Here is a 22,902-nt window from a genome sequence, read left to right as displayed (position 1 = left end):
ATCTCATTACTCTCCTAGAGCTTATTTTCTCTGATAATTTGACCCCATATTTATAAAGTTGCTTTTGATCAACTTCATTATCTCCCACAGAGACTTGGAGAGCAGGAACAAAGACAGAGCCTGAGGCCATCTATGAATTCAGTTCTTGAGATTCTTCTTCCCACCCTCCCTTGTCCTGGCCTGGTGACTTTTAAGTCCTGGCATAAATGTCATGAGAAGAATCTACCACTTGCAAGAACCTAAGAACCTTGTTTTGTAACCCTTAGCTGATTCATTCAATAACTGTTTACTGAGAGTCTATGTGCTAAACACTGTTTCAGGTGTTGGAGCCATAGCAGTGAACAAAATACACAAAAATCCTACCCTCATGAGCTTCCACTCTAATGGGATGAGGCTATGTGTACATATATATGCTTATATATACATCTATATAGCTATTGTTTATTTGTTTATTATCTACTACAGTGCTATTCAATAGAAATATAAAGCAAGTCACACACGTAATTTAAAATTTTCTAGTAGCCATACTCAAAAATAAAAAGAAACAGGTGAAATTAATTTTCACAATACATGTTTCAACCTCAAAAATCCAAAATATTTCAGCATGTAATCAGTATAAACAACTACTAGTGAGATATTTCACCTTTTTTTATACTAAGTATTCAGAATCTGGGATGTATTCTACACCATACATCACACTTCAGTGCAAACTAGCCTCCTTTTACATGTGGCTCATGGCCATAGTATTGAACAGCTCAGGCCTTGTGTATCAGATGACGGTAAGTGTGATGGGGGAAAATAGAGCAGGGAAGAGGAGTCTGTAGCCATGAGGGTGGGTGGTCATTTGCAAGTTTTAAACAGATTAGGGAAGGCTTATGTTGAAGATGACATTATGGCCAAGAGCTGAAGAAGATGAGGAAGTGAGATATGTGGCTATTTGAGGGGAGAGTGTTCCAGGCCGAGGGAGCACAAGTGCAAAGAGCACCTGAGGTATGAGAGTGGATGGTAAGGGCGAGGAACAGCAAGGGACGCACCTGGAGTTAGTTTTTCAGGTGCCTTCTAGAGTTAACATTCCATATGGACTGAGGCTTTCTCAGCTTCCACTTCTCCTGTGCTGTGCACAGTTTCTGGCACACAGTAGACATGCGAAGGTGACTAAATGTCCCCATCAGGGCGAAGGTAGAACAAGGTTGCTTGCAGAGCAAGTGAGAATCACCGGTCCAGGAAACCCTTCCGGTGTCACTATTTCCCACCAGGATAGAAGACTTTGAGGTACATTTGAATGATGCTAACATTTTAAATGGGCATTTTTGGCTACTAGCTTTTTAAAGACTCAGAGCAGGCAGGCCTGTTTTGAAGGGATGGCTGGCTTACAGCTAGTTTGCCAGTCAGTAAGCTTGGCAGTCAACTTACATGAGTCTCATTTCGAATGAAATTTCGAAGATCTCCATGTTTCATGTATGGTAGGACCACCAGTGGAGACCCTTCACTTCGCAGGCAGATTCCCAGGAGCGAGAGGACATTGGGATGACTAAAATCTTTCATGATGATTCCCTCGGTCAGAAATTGGGAAACTTCTCCTATGTCAGTGATTCCTAAGAAATCCAGTGGTGGAGACATTAACTTCATTATGGAACAGTGAATACTTCGTCAAATTTAGATAGGAAGAGCAATGAAATGGAAAGCCATACAGTTAGCATCTTGTCCTGAGGGTTTGACTGCAGAGTGTTCTTTTTACAACACATCTGAGTGAATGATGCCACTCTGCACTATGCCTTCCAGTCACCTACACCCACTTTTGCAAGACAGAGTCCAGTCAGCCACCAGATTGTCTCCTATAAACTTAGTGCAAAGTTTGTACTTAGGTTTCATAAAGACTGTACCTTTATTTCCCTCATGGTCAGACTTCCAACAAAATTAACCATGTAGAACACTATTTAGCATGTTGATTTGTATTTTTAAAGGACTGAAATAGTTGTGGCAGTAAAGTATCTTGCAGGAAAACTTTTCATTTGTGCACTTAAAGCTCATTAAGTCCCATATAAAGTTTGTAGTAGAGCTGGTTACCATTTTTCAGGCTGCTGCAATTTGCAAGCAGAAAATGAGAAATGGGAGTAGAAAACGCAAGCATGTGAGATCTGTCAACACAGGCAGAGCCAGGGACACTATGTATGTAGAGTACGCTGTTTGTGTAATATAGTAATTTATGGCTGTAATTATGGTTTGGGGTCACCAATGAAGACTTAGTTTGTATTTGGAAGCATTCCCTTAAACAGAGCATGCATTTCATCTTAAAAAGATTTTCTCAATAACAGCTAAAATTTTAAGTAATGTTCCAGCACTAAAAAGGGGTAAGTTTCATTTATTTAGAAAGTTCATGTATGTGGAATGCCTCATTCTCCAAAAATGTGGATAAATGAGGTATTACCATACTTATGATTTTTCAATTTTTGGCCAGCGTCGTTTTCTCCTGTTTGTCTTATTTCATTTTTTATCTTTTTAATGGAAGTTGTGGTTAAAAAATAATTATAGTAACGCCTCTGGGTAAAATGAGTCATTACTTCTGTATGTGCCAACATGCTTCCAATAGTTTCCATAAATGTCACTTGCAAAACAAATATTATAAGCCAGACATAGTTATAGTTAAATGATACTCAGTTCATCCAAGAACCTCATTTCTCTTACCCCCTTATTAATGAGGGCTCTGAGGGATCATTTCAGAGGAAACAGTTCAATGAAAGTCTAGAACAAAACAAATTTTCAGGATTAGGCCTATAATTTCAGTGGTAGCTGATTTTTCCACAAGGGGAAAGTGTAAATCAACATTTTATTATAAGCTATTTATTAGATTGCAAACCACAAAAGTATACTCCATGGTTAAATAAAATGCCACCTACTGTTCAAGGATTTCACAGCACAGTGAATTTTCTTGCCATCATTGTCCAACAAAGTCCCATGATATACACAACCAAAATGCCCTGTGCAAAAGAAAGAACTTGGTTAGTACTGCATCACATCTAATTATGAAATCATTATGTATCAAGCCTTTTATGAGCTTCGTTTTATTCCTTCTTCTTTCTATACAACAAAAGAGTATGTTTAAAAAATACTTTTAACAATACCATTGTAGGTGTGTAGGTGTGTTTGTAAATATATATGTAGATGCGACACCTTTCACCCAAGAATATAAGCAATGTGATGATTTAATTCATGAATAAGTTGTAGGTGATATGATTCATATTAAAGGCTGATCTAATAAAATATTCAACCATAGTGGAACCACTGAAAAGGTGAGTAACATCTGCCTCATCAAATAAATGTATTTTTAAGGATGACATAGTATTTTAAAATATGAAAATAAAGTTAACCCACATGAAGAACTAAAATGAACACATAAATAAGAACTAAAAGAACACATAAAATAAGTTCCCTATATTCTAATAAACTGAAATGAAATAAAAACATTACCATTAAAAATAAGATTAGTATTATAGAATAAGGATTTCCCCATTAGTCACTGGTTAATACGTAATCCAGGCTGGCAGAAACTGACAGGCAGTTGCCCAAATGAAGCCAATTCACCCTGACTCACTTCATCCAGTTCTCTCTGGCTTTGACCACATAATTTTCCCAATGGTAGCCTTTTATCCAGTGGCAGTAATTTTCCCCAGAGGTGCCAAGTGTCTGATAGCTGTGTAAGTCATTCACTAATTAATTCATCCAGCTGGCCAAGACACCTTGAGTGCCTCGTATGTGAGTGTCAGGCATTAGGCTACCCTCTAGTAATGCAAAGAAGAATAAAATAAAACCTATGCTTTTGAGTGCTCCTATTCTCCTGGAGAAAAACATATAAATACATAGTAGCTAATATTTATAGAGCTGTTAGTGATTATAACTTCAAAAAAATTGCCATTTTAGTACCTTTCATGATAAAAAATTCTAGTTTTCCAGTGTGTAGAATTAGAACACAATTAGTGGGTCCACACATTCTAAAATTGATGCAATTACTGAGATTTACAGGCCTATGACAGAACTATATAATGCTCTGAAGAGAAATGGAAAGATGTTTGTTAACAGTGAAGCCACTCTTGGGGAAGAAGGAGCACGGGAAGGATTACGCCCTGGGGTGTTTGACAGAAGAATGTGTGGATGCTACCACAGGGAAGTGAGAAGGCCTTGTGTTCATATAAGACAAATCACGCCGTCAGCTTCTCTTGTATCACACTGGCAGATGCCTGTACAACCTCTTGCAGCACATATAGAATAAAAGGGATCAGAGGCCATTTAGTATTAAGGGTAAAAGCTTTTTAGAAAAAAAAGAAAAAAAGAGTGAAGTTCATTTCCTGGTTTTTGATTGGTTTCTTTTCCTGTTAAATATTTCCACAAATACTGTTTATGCTAGCTGTTATTGCTGCTCTGGTTAGCTTATTACAAATATTCATTTATCTTTGTATAAAGAAATTGGAGTGCATTGTAGAGATGATATATGTTGCTTTAGATCAGGGGAATGCTATAAATTCTCTGTCTTCTGATGCCGTCCAGCAGTGTACAAACTGCTATAAACCAGGCTTCGTAGAGTTTGTCACTGTTCTCAGGGTAAAGAAAGATTGGAGAGAGATTGAATAAAAATATTCAAAATCAAAGGAGTGATATTTATTTAGTTAGTTAGTTATATTTCTTTATTTTTTTGAGACAGAGTCTCGCTCCGTCGCCCGGGCTGGAGTGCTGTGGCACAATCTTGGCTCACTGCAACTTCCGCCTCCCAGGTTCAAGCAATTCTCCTTGCCTCAGCCTCCCTAGTAGTTGGGCTTAAAGGCATCCACCACCATGGCTGGCTAATTTTTGTATTTTTTAGTAGAGACGGGGTTGCGCCATGTTGGCCAGGATGGTTTTGAACTCCTGACCTCAGGTGATCTGCCTGCCTCGGCCTCCCAAAGTGCTGGGATTACAGGTGTGAGCCACTGCACCTGGCCCTGAATTTTAGAAGAAAGTAAATGGCACCTTCGAAGAAACTATAGTTGCTAGTACGCACAGGATGAGGATGAACTGTGATTTAGTTCTAATATGTTTGGGGGATTATGCAATTGCTTCCATGCACAGGGGCAAATCCCCACAGATATGATTTACAGGGCTGCATTTCTACAGAACAGAAATCAAGTACACTTGTTATCACTGCTCTGTCAGTTGCTTTCTCCATTGTCTAAGTTCCTAATCTGCAAAGGCCAAAGATAAAATGCTTACTGGAAAATCGTATTTAACAAAAAGCTGAGTGGAAATACTTACCTCTTCCTATGACTTCATTGAAATGCACAATCAGGCTACTGGGCCCAATCACTACATGCTGCACTGCCTGGACCAGCTCTGGATTTAGAGCGCTGAGGTCAATGTGGACAGTGTTTTGCAGTAATGGACTGGATATATCAGAGTCTCCACTAGTCAGGATGGGGGACATGTCTGTTAGAGGATAGTGCACTTGTCGGCATGAACCGTTCTGAGATGAGTTAGGAAACTGATCTGTAAGATGAAGGAAAATTATTAAAGAACAACAGTAAAACCTCATTTAATGGGGATTGAAACAGGAAGAGCTTTTATAGTGGAATTAGTTTGATAAAGATGATAATAACTTGGGGAAAGATACTGAGTTATATATACAAGCATTTCATAAAATGTTTACAGATTTTCATTTAAATAGACTAAGTATTAACTTTGAAAGCTTTTTACCCTCATTTCCTTAGACATTTCTCTTTTTATCAATAGGAAAAAGCCATGCTTACAGTTTATTTTTGAATATACTATGTCCTTAAGAATGGAAGCAACAAAGGTAGTTGAGCAATTGCCTGATCTCACAAAAATCCAGCTCAAATGTAAGAAAATGAAAAAGACACCTTTTTGAGAGACTACTATTTATTAATGGAATTAATTACTATTGTGCAAAACCTATGGATTCCTGGCCAAGGGAAAAATACACATATGATTGGAAATAAATACTGGTTATATTCCCAGAACTGAAACCTTTTCACATTAGTAGTAAATTCTCCACTGTGCAGTGATGGCACTGGATTTAGTGTTACTGTTGTTTAGAGAAGGCATGTTAGGTCTCGGTTAGTGGACCATCTTTATTGTTTAGTTAAGGGCATTACGAAAGGGGTAAACATTCTTTATAAGTTGATCTTTACAACCAAAGCTCTGTAAGAACCTCAGGCAAAGTTCCCTTTTGCAAGGAGAAATGTTTTTCATTTCAGGGGAAGAAATTGTGCTGATAGTCAATTTCTTAATGCCAAATAGGGCCAAGAAGTCATCCTTTCCACTTTCCCTTTCTCTTTCCACTGGGAATTCACATATATCAAGGAGGAGGCATCATAGCCACAGCAACTGGCAGGAAGATAAACTAGGAATAGTATTGAAATGTATTAGTATGTAACACAGGGAGAGGGTTATGTGGGGGTTCCCTATTGGCACCAAAATATATCGTTTGTTTGCAAATAAGCAGGAGAATCAGAATCTGAGAGAAGGGCACAAAAAGAGTGCTGTTAGTACCTTGACTATTCCTAATCCCACTTAAGCATTTTTAGTATTTTCTACAGTGGACAGTTTGATCAATAATAAATGAACTTGGCCAAAAGTGGTTCCAGAAAAGCCTTGGGCATCAATGATTTGGGCATCAATTATAGTAGACACTAGCCAGAAAAAAGACAGGTGCAACCTTTAAAGAGGGATGTGGAAGATCAGGGAAGTACCTGAAATGTTGGGTGGGTGAGGAAGGAAGGAGCCTAGCCGAGTACTTGCTCCTTTAATTCCAAGGAGTCAGGGTCTCCAAACCTTCCCCAGGGGACTGAAAATGCCAATCAGCCTCTCTAAACTCAGTTCTTTCATCCTCACTTCCCAAGACTTTGCATCTGGAGATCAGAGCTCTAAATGCTTAAAGGTGCAGACATTGAGGGAAATCCTTGGTGAGACACGGATAAAAGTCCTTTGGCATGAAAACGTGACTCTTCAGCTAAATTCAAACGTGCAGAAACCAATTGAAACCATCATTGTGCAACCCTGGTGTCACACCACATAGAACTCTAGGTATCCATGAAAAAGACTGATGAGAATGCTGTCCCCACCGGATGTAGAGAGGAAAGATCTGCAGTTGCCTCTTCATTAGGTTTTGGCTGTGCACCTATTTTCTCATTCTCTCTAGATGACCCTCTTTTACCTGTTTTCTTTTCATGTCTCCAAGGAGCAGGCTCAGTGGAGAAAAGAGTGTGAAACTCAACCTTCTTAGCAATGATGACAGAGCTTTGTTGAGTAAGGAGGTTCAAAGAAGATTAGGTAAGTTTTTTTTTTCAAAGAAAATTTGTAAATTTTAATGATCTCAGATTAGAACTATGAAATGTGCATATAAAATACTAAATGTGGGTATAAAATACCGAATAGATCTAAATTTCAAAACAATAAACTAGGTTTGATTTTTCCACATGGATAAAGGAATGGATTTTTAAAAGTGAATGGAATCAGGGCAAAGACAATGTTTACTATGTGTATCTCCATAGAAGTAACATAAACTTCAAAACACAAGAGGTGGTGAGTGTTGAAAATGTTAAAATGTTAAGTGCTTCATTGCTCTTGAACTTGTTTGGATGAGCAACTTCTAACTTTTCCAGTGTCCTCAATGATCTATGACTCATTTTATTTGTCCAATGGTAAATATTCAACCAAGGAAATGCTTGTACTTGACTCACATCCTGTAATTTCTAAAGATAATGGAGCTGATACAATACAGACATTTTGCTTTTACCAGGAGATTTAAATAAAACAGCGTGAAAAGCTCTGGTTAACCTGAACATTACTAGGCATAGTGTTTTACAAAGCTGATGATATTGACCCCTCCTTTTTTTCATAGTGTAATCGAAGGTTTTCCTTGGCTAAGTCTCAAAATACATTCAAGTCCTAGAATACTGTGGGAAAAAGGCTGTGTGCTAACAGTTCATTGAGAACACTTCAAAGAATTACTAACAGTATAGTTTCAATGTTTGGGCTTCAACAGGTAAAAAATGCAGCAGTTCCAGCTTACATTTAAATAACTATATTTTGTAACTTAACTCTTCCTGGATTGTAAAAGAGAGCTTCACAATTTCTTACCATTGCACTTAGATCATAAACAAATTACTTTTGCTCAAATGATTTCAAAATTAACCTTTCCGTGAGATGAGAGCTTATGGACTCTAAAATCATAATGTAAAATCATAATATGATTTTATGTTAAAATATGATTAAAATATGATTTTAATGATGTAATATAAATGTAATATACATTTTTAAATGAACATAGGTTCATTTAAAAATAAGAGCCATTTAATGCTGTGTCAAATACTTATTTGTCAGAGGTAAATACTTCCTTAAGGTTTTTATAAAAATATAAATGCAAAACCAAAAATAAACAACAAAGTCACAACCCACTGAGGTATATGTATAGGTATTTCTCAGAACAAGAAACTGAAATATACCTTCTGGAAAAGTAGCTCGGTAGTCTACAGATTCATTTGAAACCATTTCTGTAGTTGGGCTTACACTTCGGGCACTTACAAGCCTATCCAAATGAGGAGTGTGTACTCTTGCATCATAGCGAACTAATTCACTGCCCAGATCTTAAAACAGAGAGAAAGAAAGAGCTCGTTAAAGACAGCTATCGTGGGTCCCAGGAGACTTTGACCCAGTGCCCAGAACTCATGGGTTTTATGGACTATGTATAAGACAGCACACAAGAATGTATGACAATCTTAAACTGTAATGACTGTGTTCTTAAGGTAACTTCTAAAAACGAACCGTAACAAAAATGCACCTTTAATTTGCTTTCTCTTTTTCAGCCACAGGAAAAGCCCAAGTAGTAGTAAGAGTGCTATTGATATTGAGACAACACCAGCAATCAATCCTGTGAAATTCTGATCTGGTTGAACTATTACTTTTCCAAGGACGGTTGAAGAAATTGCTTGCTTCCACTAAAAATGACAAATAAAGAAAAGTCAGCATTTAGCCATGATAGATATTTATACTACACAGGTTGTAGCAAAACCTCTTTGGGCCCCGAATACCACCTGGTTATTGCCATTCTACAAATGGCATAACTGCTTTCAGGATAGTAAGAGATTCCTCAATTTTGCTCCAGTGTTCAAATAATTAGGGGACACTGATCCCTGAAGTACTTATATGGTACTTAGCTGTTTGTATTTTTAACTAGGTATTAGGGATAAAAAGATCTACAAAAAACAGGAACTGAAGTGTAGAAGGGGAGACAGACATATAAATAAATGATTACAGTACAGTGTGGTATGTACCATAGAAGTGTGACTAAATAGTAATCAACAGAGACAATGGGACATTAATTCTGTCCTGGATGGTGGGGTGGAGGGCAGAGAAGACTTCCCAGAAGAGGTAAACAATTGCACCATTATGATGCAACAATAAAGTCTCAAAATACTTTTACTTCAGTTTTGATACACAGCAGAAATCTTTGAAGTCCCTTCTGGCTCTAACATTTTATGATTTTTAGGATTTACGGTCCTTCTGAAATTCCAGCTCTGATCTCATGATTCAGCCTTTGATTTTCTAATTTTTGTGTGTTTTTCCATTTCATAACTTTTCAGAAGACTTCAGGAACCCTTTAAAAATCACTTACTCTTGGATAAATGTGGGATATATACAATGGAATATTATTCATCCACAAAAAGGAATGAAGTACCGACATATGCTACAACGTGGATGAACCTTGAAAACATTATGTTAAGTAAAATAGGCCACACACAAAAAGACAAATATTGTATGATTCCACTCACATGAAATATCTAGAATAGGCAAATTCTAGATCTAGAGAGTAGATTAGAAGTTATCAGGAGCGGGAGGAGAGAAAGGTGTGTGGAGTTGCTGCTTATTGGTTATAGAGTATCTGTTTGGGGTGATGAAAAAGTTCTGGAATTAGGTAATGCTGATGGTTACACAACACTGTGAATGAAATTAATGCAACTGAATTGTACATTTAAAAATGGTTAAAATGGCAAACACTATGTTACATATATTTTACCACAATTCAAATAAATTGACAATATAATATACCAAAACCCATTGAACTGTACCCTTTCAATGGGTGAATTGCATGGTATGTGAATTACATCACAATAAATTTGTTAAAGAATAAGAAAAGATCACTTGCTTTGGTTCTAGGTTGTTTGATTCAGTTGTCTACATGAAAAAAGTTACTGTAAAGTAGTTTAATCCTTATTTTACTTTGTTTGATGCATGCACTTTCCTTTATTTATGGGACTCTATGCATTAGTGATCACTGTGATTGGCAGTGGAACACTGGTTCTGGCCTCCTGGGGTGGTGGGAGGCAGTAGAAGGACACTCTTGGAGACATCCTTATTTCTTCTGAGAATTACAGCAAATTTTGGGAAGAGTGTGGCATGATGGAGAAGCAGTGTGGGTTGAAAGAACTTTTGAGATCTACCTCCCAAGCTTGGGGAAGGAGACAATGTGACAAAAAAAGTCACTATTTCTAAAATAACAACAGGAATGGAGGCTGAGTTGATGAGCCAAAACCCACACATAAATGAGCTTTAATGATTTATTTTAAGCCTGAGAATGACATAATTACACTGGTTTCCTTATTTACATCATGAGAGGAATGCAGGAATCCCACCTCTATATTTAGCTCGCTGTTCAATTTCAGCAGGTCATTGGGGACCGTGCATAAAACGGCTTCAGAATGTAAGTGTATATTCTCACAACTCTTATTTCCAACTTTTAACACTTCACCTTTAACTGCTTCAGGGTCAATATCATTTCCCTGGTAGAAAAAAAAAAAGGTTGTTAACACTTCACAGTTCTGCAGGAATGCTAACAATGGCAAAAGAATATAAATATACCGCAAACACAGGCCATGTTGTTTGCCAAGGCACATGATTCTATGATACTGATTTTCATGGCAATTGGGATGGCTGAAGGGGAGCGAGACAATTTCAGGGCACGTACTGGTTAGGAATTATATAACTTTTGCATCAAATTGGACCTTAGAGAAAAGGAAAGAGGTTCTTGCTTCACATCCTTAAACTCAGAATGATGTCTTACCTATCATCACCTCACTATTGTCTTCGGGGGTATCAATGTTTGGCAAAAAAGACGCCATTTAGAGATTCTGTTGTTGCACTACCTAACACTGCCTAATGCAGAGATTCTCAGCCTTGACTTTGCTTTTGGAATCACAGTGAGAACTTTAAAAAATACTGATGCCTGGGTCTCATCTCCAGAAATCTGATGTTAAATCGTTGTTAATGTGTTAACACTGTATTATGTTATGCTAATATTAATACATTCTTTGTTTGAGTTGGGTAGTTTACTTTCATCCTTCTTGCACACTTGAGTCCTATGCATAAATGAATTCATTTTTAAAGAAATTTATGTGAGATGCTGTATGACCATTATAATTTGAGAGCACAATTCTATTACTTTGAACGATTACATAGTTCCACAAAAAATTTTTCTAAAGTTAGTTAATGTGACATATTTAGTTAACTGAAGTTGCTATCAGGCATTTTAAAAACATCAACATTTTGTTTGAGAAACCTATAATTAGCCTTGCAAAAGAAGTGCAAACCTAGGTATAATTTCTCATATCAAGACCTAATGAGTACAGTTATTTATTGAGCAAGCTATTATTTTGAGGTGACGTATATCAAAACATATTACTATTTTTCTTATGGATAAAGACCAGCCCGTAATAGCTACAATGCTGCTACTTTGTTTTATATAATCTTTAATACTTGGCAAACTCCATTCACATACATGGTCTCATATGGATCTCAATAGATTGATTGGTCAGGCAGTTATTACTCCAGGAAAAGAAGTGGGAAGAAAATACTTCTTTATAACCTGCTGTTGGAGTTTCAGATAAAATGGAAATAGACAAACCCTATCCTTATGGTACTTCTAAAAGCCGTATGTGTAGTTGATTGAACCAGGTCAGCCACACAGGCGGACACACACAGAAGCACATCAATCTAAGAGATGACTTTAGGGCTTCAAATGACAACTTATTGGTTAGGTCTGAAGGGGGATAAAGCCCTTATCCACATAATGTAGGGAATTCAGGGAATGACACAGAAAAGAGATTAAAGAGCTGTAGGGTTTGATTTATGAGAAAATGTCTAAAATGTGTCTTGCTTGCTTAGATAATAACTAAGGTTGGGGGAAGGGATGAAGGTACAACATTTGCGTTTCCAGTGCTTATTGTTTCAGGCTTAGGATCTCCTTGGTTGTTGCATAAAGACTTCTCTAAAACAAAAACAGATAACACATCCACATCACATATCACATATCTACATCTTATGTTATATGTAGATACCAAAGGATACAGGGTAAGTAGTGACTTGTATAAGCAACTACTATCAGTTATATATATAATTGTTTTAGAGGTGTAAAATCCCAGATATTACAAAAGTGATACTTGTAGCTCACTTCTATATAACAATGGGGCCCAAATAAGGAAAAAATTTTAAAAGGTATGGGCCAATTTTTGTCATTTAAAATAAAAGAAAATAAACAGATTTATTGAGATGTTAAAAAACTTCTATTTAGAACTTTTACTATTAATTACATTAATATTTATTGTTGAATATTAACTATTATTAAATAAAAGTCATTCAACTGCTTCAGAGTGATTTCAGTCACTAAAATCATAATATGTGGGTTTAAAAATAAAGCAACAAAAGAGAGAGCTTTCTGATCTTTAATCTCCAACAGACATAGAGCAATTTAGTTATAACCATCTCATACTATCCTGAAAATATACTCCCCCTGAAGTAGGTATTATTGCTTTACATATGAAGAACTGTTATCTGCTTTACATATGGAAAACTATTATCCAGAAAGGGGCTAGATCATGAAGCAAATCAAATTCCGTTTGACACAAAATCTACTTACCATCTACTGTGTGTTAGACACAGTTCTAGTTACTGAGAATATAAAGATGAGTAAGGATTTCTTCCTCTCACTGCAATGTCAAAATGGATCCATTTCAAAAATAAAAACTAATTACGCCCAATGTGCTATATCAGGATGTACCAAGTCTCTTTCCTCGCCAACTCTGGCCTGGTGTGACATGTTTCTATCCAGGATTCAGGCCTGGAGACTCATGTCTGAGATGGCTACAGAACCGAGCAGATGGGAGTGGAAGTGGGTAGGATCTGAAAAATAACATTATGAGAGGAAGCGTCCTTCAAGTTTTCATACATCCAGGTGGCCTGGGCAAGATCCAGGCTGGGTCTGGGCAAGTCAGTACAGTTTGGTAGCAGGACCCAGCTAGGCGAGGGTCCAAAGTCCAGGGAGATCAGCAGTAGGAAATTAGTGAGGTGGTGGTGAGGGGGTGAGATTTACACTTCACATAGAGGACACAAGTCCCTCAACTTAGGAACCAAGCAATGAACCCTCACAGACAACTTCAGAACTGAGTTCCACCACATGTTAATAGGCATTTTGGGGAAAACTTCTCTGGCCATTTGGGAAAAGCTGGGCAAACCAAAATTAAACTGGTGGCTTTGCTGGCTAGTTGGGGACCTTTACTACTAGGAACTACGAAACCACAGGAATAGATTTTTTACTATCTTTACTATTAGGTACTATGAAACTACCTTGGAAAAAAATATATATATATTTATATATATTTTAAATATATATATATAATGTGTGTGTGTGTATGTGTGTGTGTGTATATATATGTGTGTATATATATATGTATATATCAGAATACCCATTAACCTGGGCAGCACAAAGAAATACTAGTTTGGGAGTAAGCTATGAGCACCACTAATAAGAATAGGTCTTGACACTGGGCCAAATAACCTCTGAGAAAAGAATCCTTCACTTTTATTCTGTCTGAACTCAGAACTGAGTTCATGGTGGTTTTTACTGAGATTGAGGGGGAGAGTTGCAGATAAATTATTCAAAGGGAGAAGGACAACCTCTGGCTGGCTCTGGGCAGCAGGTGGATTGGGATGATTCAGAACCATGCTTCCTTCTTGATCCTTCCAATGTCCACACACTGATGCTTCACCTTCACCTGAGCTCTCAGCATTTGTTCTTGTGATGACAGTGTCATAGACCAAGTCCCTGCTCCCTGCCCTGGCTCATCTTCCTGTGCTCCTTCCTCTTGTTTGACCTGACTTTTCCAGATTGAACTTTTGAAGCATCTTTATTCCCATATATTCCTATATGCTGCAGAATAAGATAAACCCCCAAGGCAATGTCAGGCAGTCCTTGTTCCAGCATGAAACAGAATACTTCTCTACTTTTCATAAGATATGCTCATGCATAAAAAGTCAGAAATAAGATACTTAGGGAGAAATACAGTTTCTTTAAACAGAATCAATTTTTAGATATTTATAAAAAGTTAAGAGCTACTCCCCTTAAATAATTGCATAGATATATAAATAGCACATGATAGAAAAGCGTCTCTATGATGGTATTTTAGAACACATTAAATGAGAGTTAATATAAGAAACACTGTAATTTAGTGCATGTAGTGATAGAAGACTAAATTTGGAACCAAGAAGCCTGAGTGTGGGCCCCAGTTCTGCTGTTTGCTCCCTGGGTGACCCAAGACTAATCAGCTAATCTTCCTAAACCTTTACCTATCTACAAATGGGGGTCATCATCACTGACCTCCCAACCGCATGGGTCCACATGAGACTCAAAATGAAATAAAACATGCCAAAGTACAGTGTCAACTGTAAAATTCCATACAAACATGAGCTGTTGTTGATAGAGGTTCTTGGGGAGTCATGGATACCCACAAAGAGGTGCCTACTTTTGATGACCACTGTCTACAACTGGTTTTGGGGGACTTGAAGCCTTGGCCATGAACTACCTTCTCCATCCATGGGGCTTGGGATTCATTCTGAGGGGTGACTTATGCTTGACCCCTATTGTGTTCTCTCATCCAAACTTGGCTCACCCTTTTGCCCATGGTGTAGTCACTGGGCTTACTACGAATTGAGGAACTCTCACAACTAGGGCAGGAAACGATCACAATCTCTTTTCAGCCTAGGAACTCTTGCACGCATGGCTGCATGAGGAGCATGAACTCTTCCTGGCAATAAAGAACATATCTCATTCTAAACACATGATTCTCTCCAGAACACTTTCATTGATGAAGTACACGTTTTCTTTATTCTTTTCTTTTCTTTTCTTTTCTTTTTTTTGAGATGGGGTCTAGCTCTGTCTCCCAGGCTGGAGTTCAGTGGTGTCATCTCAGCTTACTGCAACCTCTGCCTTCAGGACTCAGGTCATCTTCCTCCCTCAGCCTCCTGAGTAGCTGGGATTACAGGCACCCACCACCATGCCCAGCCAATTTTTTTTTTTTTTTTTTGAGACGGAGTCTCGCTCTGTCACCCAGGCTGGAGTGCTGTGGCCGGATCTCAGCTCACTGCAAGCTCCGCTTCCCAGGTTCACGCCGTTCTCCTGCCTCAGCCTCCCGGGTAGCTGGGACTACAGGCACTGCCACCTCGCCCGGCTAGTTTTTTTTGTAGTTTTTAGTAGAGACAGGGTTTCACCGTGTTAGCCAGGATGGTCTCCATCTCCTGACCTCGTGATCCGCCCGTCTCGGCCTCCCAAAGTGCTGGGATTACAGGCTTGAGCCACCGTGCCCAGCCCAGCCAATTTTTGTATTTTTAGTGGAGATGGGGTTTCGCCATGTTGGCCAGGCTGGTCTGGAACTCCTGGCCTCAAGTGATCCACCCGCTTTGGCCTCCCAAAATGCTGGGATTACAGGCATGAGCCACCGTGCCTGGCCGAGAGGTAGAAGTTTTAATGTGATCAACTTAACGTGTTGATAGTTAGATTGCTGACACAACAAATATTTTCTTATGCCTTTGCTTTCCTCTCATACATAAGTAAAGTGAAGTATGAAAAAATGTTGAATCATGATACTAAAATAATCTCCCTGAACTGCCGCTGCTCCCACTCGATTACTATTCTGTCACGTGGTAGGTGCTATACACTTGTCAGAGAAAGAGTTATTCTATATATAGGCAAGAAAATAAAGTGTTTTGTGCCTGTCTCTAGAAGACCTTTTTGCCATGTTGGGAATACCATTGACAGGCCGAGGATGATGCCAAATTATGTTTTTCTTGGTCCAACAATTTTGTAGGATGTTGAATAATGGGTATTTAATTTATGGAAAAGGAAGTTTTCTCTTCCATAAAGACTGTGCTTGGAAGGGTAGATAAAGAACCGTTTATCTCTAATCCCTTCATCATAGATACAGAAACAGAAAAATAGAGTTTCTCTGGGTGTAAAACTATTTGCACATAAACCTTTGTTATCATCAAGAAAAACCAAATGGAATCTTTCAAATGGCAAAAACAGTAATTGTTGAAAGCAAAAGGTCACACTAGATTAGTTTTATTGAAAAAAAAAAGAAGTGATAAAAGCTTATTTCTCCCTTTCTAAAACTAATTAAAGAAGCAGATGAAAGGACTTTGCTGTTGTAAACACACTGTTCATTGGACAGGCTTCCATTCAATTTCATGCTGGGCTTGCTTAATTATCGTACAAAACACAATAATGAGGTTAGCAAACTTGTAGGAGCGTGAACATATGCATAAGCTGGGCTGTAGTTAAATTTTTGTTGAAAAAGTCAGAAAAATTTTGATGGAAATATATTATTACTTAGATGGAGATGACCCATGAAAGCCTATATTGCTCCCAAATAAAGACTATCCTATTGCTTTATGTTTGTTCGTATTTGCATTCAGATCATCTTTCAGGAAAAAAAAATTCTAAATGTTTTAACAACATGTTGAAAGATAAATATTTTGCTGTTTCTAGTGACTGCAGCTATGAATAATTCAAGTCTTGAGCATTTTGCCTGTGTTATTATTTGAAGTAGAAATAACTGAAGGGACATAAAAAAGCTGCACTCTAGTCTGTATTATTCTGCCACTCTTTTGTCACTTGTCAATCACCTAACCTTTCTGGGTCTTAGTGTTGTTTGTTTGCAACAGGCTTGCTTTAGAAAAGATGACCTGTTATTCTCTATTAAATTATATTTAGAAGCTAATATGTTCCTAAGGTGGCAGATATCTAGTTCCATTTACAAATTAGCTTAAAGATGACCACACCCAGATACAAAATTCCAAGTATTACAAGGAAGTATAGAGATACAATTGATGCATTTACTTTCACAGCTCTTATGTTTTATCTTATAATGAGCACATTTAGGTAAAATGTCCAGGGAAACGTATAACATCAGCAAGATAATGCATCACAGGGATCCTCTTTAACGGATTTGTGTCCCACATTTGCTACATTTTAATACATACACAAGAAAGGGTTTTTAAATGGTTCATTAAAATGCAGTCCACGGTTATTCTTATCTTTTAGTTTTATGCCAAAAAGATTTGTTTTTCAGAGCTTATATATTTGCTGGTGTTGTATAAGATACAACGGCCAAGTACAACAATTGTATTCCCATAGCTATGAAGTCAATTAAGTTTGAGCTGATGATTTAAGACAGTGTTTAAAGCATTTCTTACCTTAATTTCCAGTACATTTTCATTGCCCATTGAGATCATCACTGGCTTTTCAAAAGGCTTAAACACAGGATTATGTACATAAATGAGATCAAAGTATTTGGAAAGGATCCCATCTAACATGAAAAAGGCTTTGGTTTTCAGGGGGAGTTGCAGATTCAGCTGTTGCAGGGAAGGAGTGGTACAGCAGATTATCTCTGAATTAGAGCGATGCTGACATGCCTAGAGAAAGACACAATTATCCACTGTAAACAGAATACGGCTTGGCAACATTCAGAGCAACTTTATAATTCACCACTCCAATCAATTGAAAATATAGAGTTTTCGAAAAAAATCTGTATTTAACTTCTTAATGTTAGACTATACATTTCTGGAAACACGATACATGCAAAATTATCCAAACAACCCAACCTTCAAAGAAACACAGACCTCCACCTGCCCAGCATAAACCATGCTGATGTATCTCAAGCTGGCCCTCATCCCATCATTTTATTTTCCTTAAGAAGACAGGACAGTCACCTGGAGGAACTGCCCCTTGTTGTGTGAGGCAGGCAGGCAGACTGGGAGCTGGGCTTTGTGGGGTTAGAACGCTTTGGCTCCTCTCCTAGCTTTAACCCAAGCTATAGGAACAGAGGCAGGGCCCACACTAAATAACTCAGTTTCCTCATTTAGGAATTAAGATGAAAATGCTATTTACCACGTAGGATACCACATGGTAAAGTGCTTTGTAAAGTGCCAAGCACCATATGGTGAACATGATAATTAACTATGTAGTTAGGTAATCTTATTAGTGTGTTTTAAGCTATTAATTATTAAATGATAGGTTCTGTGCAAAATGCTTTACAAGGTTGGTCTCATTTAATTCTCATGATAATCCTATCAGTGGGTATTATGATTATGCACAGTTTACAAATTAAGAAACTGAGCTTTGCAAACTTATGTCATTAGACCAGGTCATACAGCTTGGAGTGGCAGAATAGCGAATATAAATCCTAGGCCATTAACTCCAAAATTCAATGTCTTCGCTCCCATGCTATCTTTTTGTTCATGACATATTTTATATTGAAACCTTTTCCTATGCTCTCTATTTTACAAAGCCTCTGCTATTATTATTTCATGCCCTTTCATGTCTCATTTCAAATCTTCCTCTTTGGAATTCTGATTTATGGAATTTTGGAAAATGTAGCTTCCTCTTGATTGTACTTAGACTAAACCAGCAACACATAGTGGTACATCTAAGGTTAACAGTTGCGTTTTTCCCCCAAGGAAAAGACAAACAAGCAACAACATCCCTTAGATTTCCTTTCCTTTGACAAGTATAGTTGGGGATAAAACAATTACTTTTGCCCACAATACAAAAAGGACTCAGGATATACATAAAAAGGACAAACAGAATTTGTTATTTGCTATTCTCTTTAAAAAATAATTAAAAAAAGGTCTTACATTAAAAATGTTTATCAGCAGCAGATAAAACTTATAGAGACATAATATGGATAAAATTATATTATTGAGTTTTATATAAAATTAATATTATAATGCTAAAAGCTATTTATTCCTAATGGACATGAACAATTTTACTGTCATCACAATAATGTTTACATAACAAGAAATCTGAGAACTACACACTAAACTGCAGGCTTCTGGGGCATAATGTACACGTTAACAAATTAATACACATTTTGTTATGAAGATGATTGCTTTTGTTTTGAAAGGATTACAGTTTATTGGACTTAAAGTTATTGTGGCTGGACCTATATATCTAAATCAGACCTGACCAAGAGTTTTTCCTTGTTAAATAATAAATGGGTTCAATTCATCATGGTCAGCTTTAAATTCTATAAGTGGCAGGGAACATGGAAGGAATACATATCTCTTTATAAAGTAGTTTTCACAAACGACAGTAAAATAAATAGCAAATAGTAAAATAGATCCACTGCATTTTTCACTCTTGTCCGATTCTAATGCATACTTCTACTGTACTAACATGTTTGTGGCTAAAACAACAGAAGTTTATATTTCCAGAAAAATAAACAAATAAGATGTTTATTGTCTACCATTGTTTGAATCATCCTTGGGATATGCAACTCTTATGTGTGACACCTAAAAAGTTTTTAATAAATATTTGATTACAAGTGAATGACTGAAGCTAAAAGGCATTCTGCGTGTCACCTTAATGCTAGTGAGGGAGAAGAAAGGAAATTCAGTCATTATCTTAATAATGTACGCTCAGCATTAATTCGATAAACTAATAATTTCTCAGATTTCTACTTTAAAAGGTCTCATACCAACACCAAAGAGGGTTACTGTTATTCTTACTTGGTTAATGAAAAATTGTTATGCTTTGTTGTGGAGAACTGATGTCCTTTAAATTAATAGCAGCGGTGCTCTAACTTTGTTTGTGGCCATGTGTTGGGATTGGTTTCAAAATCCTTTGCTTCATGTGGTGACTCCCTAGAGCACAATTTCTCAGGAATATGATAAAAATCTAATAATACTCTTTAGAGGTGATGCAATGTGGCTGATTGAGAAGGCCAAGAAAAATCTTATTTGAAATGACCTTATTATTTGGTGATTTGGCTTGACATTTTTAGCCCCAAATTGGTTTTTGTAATTAAAGAACATTGTGGCTTTAGTCTTCAAGAAATATTGGATGGGGAATCTAAAAGGAAGTGCTGTAATTCAATCTATCACCTGACCAATCAAGACCTTGCTTGAGCAAGAGCACTCAGAACTTTCATTCTGAGTTGAGTGCACAAGTCCAACTAGATTATGGTATTTTATACTAAAGAAAAACATCAACAAAATGTATGGAATCTTTGGAAATAACACCAACCTTTCTAAGGTCTAAACTAAAACTACCACTTTAATGTGACCTATATAAAATAAGGATAGGTGGAGAAACAGCAAATAACATTCACACTTTAGGACATAACATAAATATTTGAATGCTCTTTTCTTGTTACTTGATAACGTGCTAACAAAGGGACAAGAAGGATGGTAAGAAGAACAGGAGGCTGTAAGAAAGCATATGTCTGCTGCTTAGGAAGGCAAGAATACTGTTGCAACGTCAGCGACTTTTTCCAAGGATTTTATTAGAGCAAAAGGGTCCATGTTCTATGATGCATTAAAAAGGGACTAGGGAAATGCTGTGATTTCCATTTGTACTGACTATCTGTAAAAACACTGCCTCAGGCCAGGCGCAGGGGCTCACGCCTGTAATCCCAGCACTTTGGGAGGCCAAGGTGGGCAGATCATTTGAGGTCAGGAGTTCGAGACCAGCCTGGCCAACATGGTGAAACCTCGTCTCTACCAAAAAATACAAAAATTAGCCAGGAATGATGGCTCGTGCCTGTAGTCCTAGCTACTTGGGAGGCTGAGGTGGAGAATCACTTGAACCTGGGAGAGGGAAGTTACAGTGAGCCGAGATCACGCCATTGCACTCCAGCCTGGTTGACAGGGTGAGATACTGTCTCAAAAAAAACCCTCAAAACCAACCAACCAACAAACATAAAAAAAAAAAAAACGCTGTCTCAAATTGGTAATCTTCATTCTTGTCTAAACATTATATATGCATGTGTGTATGTGTATGTATTTTTTCCACATGGTTAGCCCAAGACTCTAGATAATTTCAGTTGTTAAATAAAAACTACTATTTGGCTACATTGCAAGGAAATTAACTAGCAAACCTTAAAGGCGAAACTGAAATGTCCCAGGTACCATGAAAGCCACGTGGTTAGAGGCAGAGATGCAGAGCTGAGTAGAACCATTGCTCAAAGGACTTACCACTGTAAAGTTCCTTCCTGCTTCATGCACATTTATGACCATCCTCGGGACACTAACTGAATGCAGGTTTTTCCCAACACCTGTTATTGTGCTCCCACCACTGGCAAAGTAAAATAGAAAATTGACAATATTGAGAGGTTCTTTCCACCAAGTACTGTAAGAGAGGGATTCAATTTAATCACCTGCATTGATTACAAGTCAGAGGCACAGTCAACATCAAATGGAAGTTCAAGGGTAACTATTCCTTGGAAACAACTTATTTAACTTGAAAATATTTTTTAAAATTCATATTTCATAAGCTTAAGAAATGCATTTGTATTTTATTCACCGAATTACACAAAATAAATATTTCACTTCTCTGAAAAAAATACAAAGAAAACCAAACTTAATTATTGTTGCTAGACTGATAGAGTTAACGGAAACAAGGCAGATTGAACTGGGTCCAATGAGATACCAATTCAAAGAGAGTCTGGCATAAAGAAAAGGACAAAAAAATACTCTAGAGGATGGAAGAAAAAAGGTGATTCCATTTCTTGGCACTAAGCTAACCTTAGTGCCAAGAATTGATATGTACATAATGTAAGTGCATGTATACTATAATGCCACAGTAAACTATTGTGCTATAATCTGTTTAAATGTAACAGAACAGGATAAAATACTTCTTGACATGAACTAGCATTGATGAGTCAAATTGTACTCAGAACCCGAAAGTAGTTTTCTCTCCTGAATTGGAAAGGCAGCCTTCAAAAGAAACACAACAGCATCAAAGCCAGAGGTAAAACTGCAGTTCCTCTTGACTATCCTATAGCAAAATCATCCTGGTATTCATTATTTTCTTATACCCATCGGAAGCTTCTACTTACCTAATAAAAGATTTGGTTGGATGAATTTCATAGACAATGGGGTCTTCCCGGTAACTGAAGATGCTTGTCTCTCGGTTGGCTAAGTCAATTTTCAATTTAACAGCAAACTCAGTTGAAATGGTTTGGGCTGGGGTATAACATTCAAGAATACTGTTTGACACACTGAACAAAAAAAGTTAAGAAAATGAAATCTTAGCTATTAGAGATACACATATTTTAGAATTATATCCATGAATCAAAAGGATATAACTCAATGGCTTCTAAGTGGGAATTTCCTGAGTGGAAGCCTTTTCTAGTGTAGGCTGTTTAATCTGACTGGATCCCAAACTTAAAAGTTTGGTGTACAGAAGCTATCCTTCACTGGAAAACATTTGGGATTAAAAAAAAAAAAAACCTTTAAAGTACTTTTGGTACTTGATTAAACTGAGCTCTTCCAACTCTAACAAGCAGAAACATAACTGCCTTCCAAACCCAGTCTTCCCCATTTCTTCCCTCCCCAGAGTGACTTAGTCTAATGACAAATCTTGATGAAAATGTTTATTTTAAATTATTGTCAATGACCAGACTCTCACAGCTCATAGTAAAGCTAAGATCCTAAGCTATAACAATAAAGAGGGTGGATGGGAAGACAAAACTGAAAAGTAGGATTGCTAAGAAAAACAAGAGAAAGGAAGAAAAATCAGCAAAAGGA

The 22,902-nt window shown here is 37.3% G+C and overlaps 1 protein-coding gene across 1 annotated transcript in view; it reads right to left on the bottom strand.

Annotated features, from left to right (window-relative positions):
- MET (MET proto-oncogene, receptor tyrosine kinase) overlaps positions 1-22,902 on the bottom strand; it is a 117,893-nt gene that overhangs the window by 14,237 nt on the left and 80,754 nt on the right. Inside the window, exons 10-18 of the mRNA XM_030933077.1 lie at positions 22,212-22,373; positions 21,349-21,448; positions 17,569-17,787; positions 10,680-10,826; positions 8,828-8,984; positions 8,493-8,633; positions 5,284-5,514; positions 2,898-2,978; positions 1,414-1,595 (exon numbers count right to left, since the gene is read on the bottom strand). Of these exons, the coding sequence (XP_030788937.1) occupies positions 1,414-1,595; positions 2,898-2,978; positions 5,284-5,514; positions 8,493-8,633; positions 8,828-8,984; positions 10,680-10,826; positions 17,569-17,787; positions 21,349-21,448; positions 22,212-22,373 (1,420 nt within the window). The remainder of the gene's footprint in view (positions 1-1,413; positions 1,596-2,897; positions 2,979-5,283; positions 5,515-8,492; positions 8,634-8,827; positions 8,985-10,679; positions 10,827-17,568; positions 17,788-21,348; positions 21,449-22,211; positions 22,374-22,902) is intronic.

This window comes from Rhinopithecus roxellana, chromosome 6 (genome assembly GCF_007565055.1).
Source record: "Rhinopithecus roxellana isolate Shanxi Qingling chromosome 6, ASM756505v1, whole genome shotgun sequence".
Lineage (NCBI taxonomy): Eukaryota > Metazoa > Chordata > Mammalia > Primates > Cercopithecidae > Rhinopithecus > Rhinopithecus roxellana.
This window is presented reverse-complemented; position numbering and strand designations above follow the sequence as displayed.